This window comes from Pistacia vera, unplaced genomic scaffold (genome assembly GCF_008641045.1).
Source record: "Pistacia vera cultivar Batoury unplaced genomic scaffold, PisVer_v2 Contig145, whole genome shotgun sequence".
Classification (NCBI taxonomy): Eukaryota; Viridiplantae; Streptophyta; class Magnoliopsida; order Sapindales; family Anacardiaceae; genus Pistacia; species Pistacia vera.
In genome coordinates, this window is record NW_022195521.1 from 888,454 (window position 1) to 897,335 (window position 8,882).

The 8,882-nt window shown below is 32.7% G+C and overlaps 2 protein-coding genes across 2 annotated transcripts; one reads left to right on the top strand and one right to left on the bottom strand.

The window, feature by feature from the left end:
• Window positions 1–1,270: 1,270 nt before the first annotated feature.
• LOC116123819 (8-hydroxygeraniol oxidoreductase-like) lies at window positions 1,271–3,520 on the top strand. Its single transcript, XM_031409551.1, has 7 exons — window positions 1,271–1,324; window positions 1,461–1,603; window positions 1,682–1,719; window positions 2,020–2,425; window positions 2,722–2,958; window positions 3,036–3,194; window positions 3,295–3,520. The coding sequence occupies exons 1-7, from the start codon at window positions 1,288–1,290 to the stop codon at window positions 3,403–3,405; spliced, it is 1,131 nt and encodes a 376-aa protein (XP_031265411.1). The 5' UTR covers window positions 1,271–1,287; the 3' UTR covers window positions 3,406–3,520.
• A 165-nt stretch (window positions 3,521–3,685) lies between these two features.
• On the bottom strand, window positions 3,686–8,346 carry LOC116123813. The gene is made up of 5 exons (XM_031409544.1): window positions 8,221–8,346; window positions 7,315–7,450; window positions 5,252–5,345; window positions 4,056–4,136; window positions 3,686–3,970 (listed from the first exon to the last, which is right to left on the bottom strand). The coding sequence occupies exons 1-5, from the start codon at window positions 8,252–8,254 to the stop codon at window positions 3,833–3,835; spliced, it is 483 nt and encodes a 160-aa protein (XP_031265404.1). The 5' UTR covers window positions 8,255–8,346; the 3' UTR covers window positions 3,686–3,832.
• Window positions 8,347–8,882: the final 536 nt, after the last annotated feature.

An 8,882-nucleotide genomic window follows, 5' to 3' on the forward strand; every position in this document is an offset into this window, starting at 1 on the left:
TTCATAAATATAGCCCAATAATAATATAAATTATTATTATTACAATAATGATTTTCCATTATTTTTAGTTTTATTTTATTTTATTTTATTTATTTCTCTTTTTACTCACCATCTTTGTTATGCCATATCACTCTTTGAAACACAGGTTATTGAGAAGAGTAATGCTACAGTTATCAAGGGTGTACACCGAATGACGTAGTAAAATCCTAAATATTTATTTATTATAAGTTAATATTAATCAATGGTTATAATTTTATCACGTCATTCGGTACACAAATTTGGTGTGTAACTTTTGATAACTCTATCATTTTCCTATTGAGAAAATCTCTTGGAAGAATCTAAGTAGTTGGGTTCACCGTCACCAAATCTGGTTTTAGTTGTGCAAAGATTAAGTAGACCCCTCAAATATCTTAGGGTGCCTTTGTTTTAGTATTTTTGATATTTTTAGAGTTGGGTGAGAATAACGAGGTAGAATTTAAAAATTGACAAAACACCCCCTAGATTTGTTAATTTACTAAACACCCCTTAATAAAAACATTTAGAATTACAAAAACACATCCACCCATCCATTAATACCAGTAGCTGACCACCACCACTGGAGGGTGGCCGGATTTTCCGTATGGGCGCACGATTGACTAGATATGGCCGATCGTGCGTCGAGTTGACCTTTTCTAACTAGATCCACCGTGGATCTAGCCGAAAAAGGCTAGATCTACTGGCCATGTTTGATCATCATATGGCCATAGTTGACGATCGGCTATAGCCAAAGATTTGGCCGTCAATGACCAGATCTTTGGCCGTAGATATGACCTTTTTTGACCAAATCTACGGTAGATCTGGCTGAAAAATGATAGATCGACACACTACCAGCAAGATCCAACCGGTAATATGTCATTATACCAGATTCCGGCAACCTTCCGATGGTGGCCACCGGAATCTAGCAAATGTGGGTAGGTGGGGGTATTTTTATTAATTTTTAAAATTTTTTGTAGTGTTTATTAAATTAATAAATTTAGGAGTCTAAAGGTAATTGAATAAAATATAATAGTATTTTTTAACTAATGAAACAAACAGTTATTTTGAGAATAGGATTAGAAATAACTAGAAAATAGTATACCAAATAGATGTATTTTCCCACATAAAATAAATAGAAGGTTTTAGTGTTCAAGCATGAATCATATGTATCTAACTTTTCCCCTTTTTATTTATTGTACATATATATGATGAGATGGATAATGGATTCATACCAGAGTTAGCTGTGGTTAATAAAACTCTCACTGGTCATCAATGTCTAGCAGCAATTCACAAGTCATAACATGCAAAGGTAAGCTGATATCTCGCTTCTATATTTCCAGTTACTTATATTAAGAATTAATTTTGACCTAACACTAGAGAATGCAAAGATCAAGTCCTTGAAAATTCAGCTTCTGAAAATAATGTTTTTGTACGGGATGTGGCAGCGGTTGTGTGCTGGGGAGAGGGGGAGCCACTGAAGGTGGAAGATATTGAAGTAGAGCCTCCAAAATCAGATGAAGTTCGAGTGAAAATGCTATATGCTAGTATTTGTCACACTGATCTTTTATGTTCTAAAGCATTCCCATTGGTTAGTATCCACATCTAGCTCCTTCAATTTCTATCTGCGTTATTGGGCTTAATTTCTTCTGTTGATCTATTTTTTCAGCCTCTTTTCCCTCGTGTTCTTGGGCATGAAGGTGTTGGGTAAGCATACTATCCAATTTTCTCTATGCACAGCAGTGACAGTTTCAATATGAAAAATAAATTTCATGAAGAGTTTTTTACTATGATCCAACATTCTTGTAACATATATCTAGCACTTTATTATTGGGTTCTGGATTTTATGCAATCCATATGTTAAACATTGATTAGTGTTTCAGTTTAAAAATTTGAGTTTAGACACTGTGAAGAAAAAGATCAATTGAACCTTGGTTGGTGTTCATGAGCTTAGGGTCTTTTCCATGGAATTTTCATGAAGTTTTAGCTTGATGCTAATTGCTGCAGGGTGGTTGAGAGTGTTGGAGAGGAAGTAAAAGAAGTAAAAGAAGGAGATGTTGTGATTCCAACCTATATTGGAGAGTGTAAAGAATGCGAGAATTGCACATCAGGAGTCAGTAATCTATGCCTCAAATATCCATTGATCATCAATGGTTTGATGCTGGATGGCTCTTCAAGAATGTCAATTAGAGGACAAAATTTGTATCATCTTTTTACATGCTCCACATGGTCTGAGTATATGGTTATTAATGCCTATTATGTTCTTAAACTCGATCCAAGCATCGCTAATTTCTCACATGTTAGCTTCCTCTCATGTGGATTTTCAACTGGATTTGGGGCAGCTTGGAAGGAGTTTAATGTTGAAAATGGATCAAGTGTTGCAGTTCTTGGTCTCGGGGCCGTTGGACTTGGGGTACGCTAACAAATTTTTTTTTTATTTTTTTTTTTTACAGGGATCCATAATTCTCTAATAAGGATGTTTTTATATTAATTTTGTAAGGACCATATTTAAATACTATTAAATTAATTGGTAAATATCATTTCGGTCATGCATCTGATAAAATTTAAATATGATTCTTATAGAGACGATATATATAGTTATTTGTGGATGCTTTATTTCTAGTTTTTTTTTTTTTTTTTTTTTTTTAATCGACTGCCATCGAACAATATTTTAAAAAGATTTTTATATTCAAAATCGTGTAATTCCAGGTTGTGAATGGAGCAAGAATGCAGGGGGCAGCCAAAATAATTGGTGTAGACAAGAACAAATGGAAGAAAGAGAAGGGAGAAGTGTTTGGAATGACTGATTTTATAAATCCTTCAGAATCAGATAAATCTGTTTCAGAATTAATCAAAGAGATAACAAATGGAATGGGTGTGGATTGTAGCTTTGAGTGTACTGGAGTTGCTACTTTGGCTAATGAAGCCCTGGAATCCACAAAATTGGTAAACTATGTATTCATTAACAATAATTAATACATTTTAATTATTATTATTATTATTTTAATTTATGGATTATTTAGGGAAAAGGTAAAGCAGTGATAATTGGTGCGTCAAATGATGGAAGCATGCCGATTGGTGTATTGTCCCTTCTACTTGGAAGGAGTTTAAAGGGTAGCATTTTTGGAGGGCTCAAAACAAAATCTGATCTTCCTATTATACTTGACAAATACAAAAATAAGGTGCACTTAAGTCACTCTTTTATATATTTTTATTTTTTAGTTAGGGCCAAAAGGTCTAGGTAAATTGTTATTTTTCATATGTTTCTACTTTGTGTAACAGGAATTTCAACTTGATGAACTCCTGACCCATGAAGTTCAAATGGAAGACATAAACAAGGCAATTGAGCTATTGAAGGAACCCGATTGCGTCAAGGTTTTAATCAAGATTTGAAATAAAACATGTATTTTATGAAATTATTAATCAATAAATAAAATTTTAAAAGACAGCAATTCGTTTTCTTCGAATGCCAATTTCTCCTTGTAATGAATACCTATGAAATACGGGAAGGTGGTTTCTCCATTTGGTTGACTTTTTTCTTATATGGGAAGTCTTCCTATGAAATACGGATACTAGTTAGGAAAGAGGCAGATGATAAAAAATCAAAGGACAATATGGGTAGAAAAGGTTCCCAAACTCAGCACTAATAGTAACTATGCATTCAAAAACAATATAGGAAAAAGCAAATCTCCAATCAAATACAATAACATGAATACATTGCAACAAATCCCATTTTTGTTTTCAATAATTCGCAAGTAATTAACAAGCCAAGTACAGTTGGTATCTTCAGAACTAGGAAACTATAACAAAAAACAAAATCTCAAATCGTAGCCTCTACTTCAGGATCAGATTCCATTGGTACAGGAGGTGAATTATTGCCTCCTCTTAAACGTGAAGATACATTGTCAATAGCAGAGTTAAGTTGGCTGATTTTTGCATTCAAGGTCTGCCTCGTCTTCTGCATAATACAATGGATAATTTTTTCACGATTAAAGGAGACTATTAGAGAGAAAATAAACAGAAAAAGTAGTTCCAATGTTTACCTCTAAGCCTTCATCGTAATATATTGGTCTCTTCGCTTTCCGAAAACCATATTCATCTTCATTTAGCAGAGATCTTCTGATCTGAAAAACACAAAAAGAGCAATCCATTGAATAGGCACTACACATGAATAAAAATTTAAATAGAGAAGCATCATAAAAATTCAATTAAAAAAGCATCCACAAAACAGTAGGAAAACATTCCTTCTGTTCTATGCCACAATAAAATGAATTTAGATACCGATGTAATTGAGATACTAATTATATACAATAACAATATATTTGAGTGTAGGTGTGTCTATACAATAACAATAACTCTTACTCCTAGTATAATCCGAATTTCAAATTGGAAATTTTCCTACATCCCTCCCACATCAACTCCATCATACATACTAATTATATACATATACACAGTGAACTAAATAGCAAACCAAAGTAATTAGGGTGTCCTGAGGAGAAAATCACTATATATTTGAGTGTGTGTGTGTGTCTATACACACACATATAAAACACACACATATATATATTGTTATTGGGGTTAAGGCAACTTTATTCCTGTTCGGTTTTAGTTAAGATTCATTTCTTATTTGAAACTCTTTTCCCTCTAAATTATTAAACAATTGTTTAAGAAATGACGAATTATATTAAATCTATATAAGTAATCTTGCATAAACAATGAAATTAGAAAATCGGGATACATCACTTACCTGAATATTTATTCTATTCATTGATGGAATAAATTAATAGTATACTAAATGACCAGTTACATTTTTCATCAGATTATAAGATTTTTGGTCTGACCTTTACTAACAAGTTACACAATAAAAGTCCCTTGCCTTCTAAGGCATTAAATTTAAAACAAATGAATCCGTAACATTGATTTCACATAATGTGGCAAGGAAAAGCAATTGCATATAAATGTCGATCTCCAGCAAACATAAGCACTACTAGCACTATACTTTAACATTGAAAATTTTTACACTCTAATTGCGAATGGTAGCTTGCCATTTGCCTATGAGCAAGTATAGCAACTTGAGCAACTTGGATAATGTTATGTAATACTCCTCCAAATTTGAATTAGAAAAAGACAAATTTTGGACCATAGCAAGCAAGTCAAATGTCAATGCATGAAATTCATCAGATATGATGAAATACTACTTGCAGAAATTAACTACAGCCAACAGTAAAAATCTAATCACCTGTGGGGCAAAGACATAAGCTAAAGTTCCAAACACTGCACCTCCTAGAAGAAATCCAGCAACAAAATCACCACCTCCTCCCCGATTTCCATCTCTGCATAAGCAAAAAGATTGTGAACAGGTACGAGATGCTGCTTGAATGAATGCCACACAAAGAGAGACCAAAAGGGAGGCAACAACCATCTTTTGGAAAATTAAGTAGACAAAACCCATGCTTTCACTCACGGGGAAATACTGGTAGTATAGAGAGTAAAAAGAACATAATAAAAGCCTTAGCTCAAATTCCAATACTGGCCTGTAGTAAAATCTAGTTATAAGAAGCTTGGCTGCATGCTATAACTCAGGTTGGGTTTTATATAAGTTCTTTCTCAAAAAAGAGCAAAAATAAAATTGAAATAGACAAATATGAATCAGATCAGTGAATGCCACCTTTCAGTTATCTGATCTTATTAGATATAAGTACATGGATGCATACTCTTGTTTTGCAAATCTTACAGAATTTTTAATGACAATCTCAAAGTAGCATTAGCTATTCCGTTGAAAGGGGTTGAGCACACAAATTTTTCTTTTTTTTACTTAACCACTAGCAGGGAAGGTTTCCTATAATGGTAGATTATCTTTAATAAGTCCAAACTGTAACTCCGCATTTTTTGTAGGAGATGAAGGATCTAGCAGAAGATAAATGTATAAAGATGTTTTTTAACACACCAAAACCACACAACACATCTCATTTGTCAATATAAATCCTATCTGTGTATAACCTTATAGTTAAATCCTTTGTGTGAGCATCATTCAAAAGAGCCATATAGTTAGAAACTGGCATCAGCTAGAGTTAAAAAAATGAAAAAGAAAAAATTATTTGAAACATAGGAGCGCATAAATTCCACTTTACTGTTTTTGTTTTTGTTTTCAATAACTTGTAAAATAATGTCAAAAGGAGAAACTCAGTAAGAGCATAAATAAAAAATGGCTGCATAACCTCATGCTTTTAGGGTCCTGCCTCACCTTTTCTTAAAATTAAAAAAAAAAAAAAAAAAAATTCATCCTCTTATTTTAAAATACTCTGAAAATGAGGACAGAAAATAAGCACAGACTATAACCATTCTGCTCCTTGGTCCCCCATTAGAACAAAAAAAGTATGCAAGAACAGACAAATTCACAGCAAAAAGGACAATCGTTCTGAAGAAACCAAAGGGTCCAGAAACTACACAAGATGTGTAAAAGCTGCAATCTGAAAACATCAAAATCCCTCACTAAAAATTAAAAAAGAACAAAATTTTCTCCCTACCTAGGCAATTGAAGCTTCCTAATAGTGTTGAATAAAGAAGAAAGCAACTTCCAGAAACTCTGAAGTATCAGGCACCAAAAAAGAATCTCAAAGTTTTAATTTATCTTAAATATCAATGCTGATATTTTTCCTGTCAAAGATTCCTGATGTATTTTTCACTATGTCAAAAATAGAACTTAAATCAACCAAATTGAAAAAGGAATATGCAGGCAAAAGACGTGACTTTTGGCAGGCAGAAAAAATGAAGTACCATCCCGAGAAGACCCTTACATTAAGTCATTATTATGGCAGAAAGCAACAACCCGATTACATTCAGGCATAACGCTTGCAGCTAGCACAATTCATTTTGACAATTACTTCAAAAATTTCTACAAACAGGCATGAACATCTTCTAATCCTAACATTAGCGGAAGAGACGAGGAATACGAAAACTAAAGAGACAAATATAATTCAGCAGAATTTTAAAAGGAAAAGAGTAAAATGGTATCACTAACATCACCAAATGAGTGGTTAACGACATGCATAGTGCAAAAAACACGTCAAACAGAACATATCAAAAAAACTGAGTGCACAACTTATTTAGCCTAGAAACTTTTGAGCCAGCTTTTGCTAATAAGACTAAGTTTGAATCCCTCATGATTACAGCATTTATCTTGTGCCATCATCATGAACATCAAATTGATCAAAAAAATTCAACATATATTTTACTTAAAATGATTATAACAATCGTTGAGTCAAATTTGTTTCACATAAATCCAAGACCAGAATAACATACCGATACTGTGCACAAACTGAAAATTTCCGGCTGGTTTCCACTTGGTTTGATTTCCTCTGAATTATCAGTCTTGGCATTTTCCCAAATGTAATGGACTTGGCCGATGAAAGCTCATGTGGCTTGAGATGAGATCCACCTGTACCCAAATGAAAACAATTCATAAGCTAAAAAAAAGAAAAAACCTGAATAAGCATAAACTAACAGATAATTATAACAATGAAAATACAAATACAAACCCGAAATTTGGACTAACATGACAAAAATAAGTAATATTACACATACAAACTTGCATAACATTTCTCTTTTATTGTTATATTATTCATTCTCATATTGAGTATTTATTTCTAAGAGATTTTTTATGTTCCATTAATCTGGCCTTTATCAATTTGTAAACAAAGTTTATATGTCACTACATTTAAAAAAAAAAACAAAAAGTTAAATATTGTGCGCCAAGGACGAAATTCACATAAAACTTCATTCAAAAACTTAAACAAATTAAATCAAATGAACTTTATCGCTCCCTCTGCTTCTCTCTTTCATTTCAATCTACTTCACAACACGTAACAAGACAACTCCCATATAACGCATATGACACAAGATATAGACAATTCGAATTACGGAAAATTAGAATCAGAATAAAAATAAACATCGAAATTGAAACTCTTAGCAACAAACGAATCTCATCCATAAACATGGAATTAATAAAAAAAATCTAAAAGAATTCAAACTACGACTCATTTCAAGAAGTAAAAAATACCCCAATTCAATCATATGATAAATAAGTATCGCTGTAATTTTTTAACTCCTTCGCCTTTCGATAAATTTCAGAAAACTTGAAAGGAGGAGTTTAGTGATATTAATGACGAAATTAACCCTAAAAACCAGATGAAAGAAGTATATGCATACCTGAAACCGATACAGGAGCGAAACAAGAAGCCATGAGAGAAGATCTAGAGAGAGAAAGTGAGGTTTTTAGAGAGAGAAACTGGGTGTAAAGCTCAGCAATGGCCGAAGGAAGAGGAAGAAATGGGGTTATATAACTTATATTACGGTTCGCTTCTTTGGACATCGGTATTTCCGCAAATGCCTCCTTTGGTTGGAAGAATTACGAAACATTTGGTGTGTTGTAGGAATACAGTGAAGGGTATTATGGGAAATGGAAAGGCTAACCATGTAACGACGGTTAATTTACAGTTAAATCCAAAGCTGTTGCTGCTTTGGTTGATCCGCCAATGTGCTAACAACAAATACTTTCAATTAATCATTGTATTTTACTGTCTATTTTTTATTGCTATATGGATGAATTGTCACAGCACACAAATCTAATTTAGGACTTCTGTGAAAGTTTTTCAATATTAAGAATAATAACTAGAAGCAATATATTTTTCTCTAGTAAAAATTTAATTTAATAAAATTGTTTATATTCATTTTTACCATTAAAGTTTTTAAAGTGTCTTATTGAATCGAATGTCTATGGTTCCGACATCCGAGACTCTTTTTTGAGAAAATATGGAGTTCTTCATAGGGAGAACAACATTTTCTCACCCAAGATTTGGCGAAATGACAAT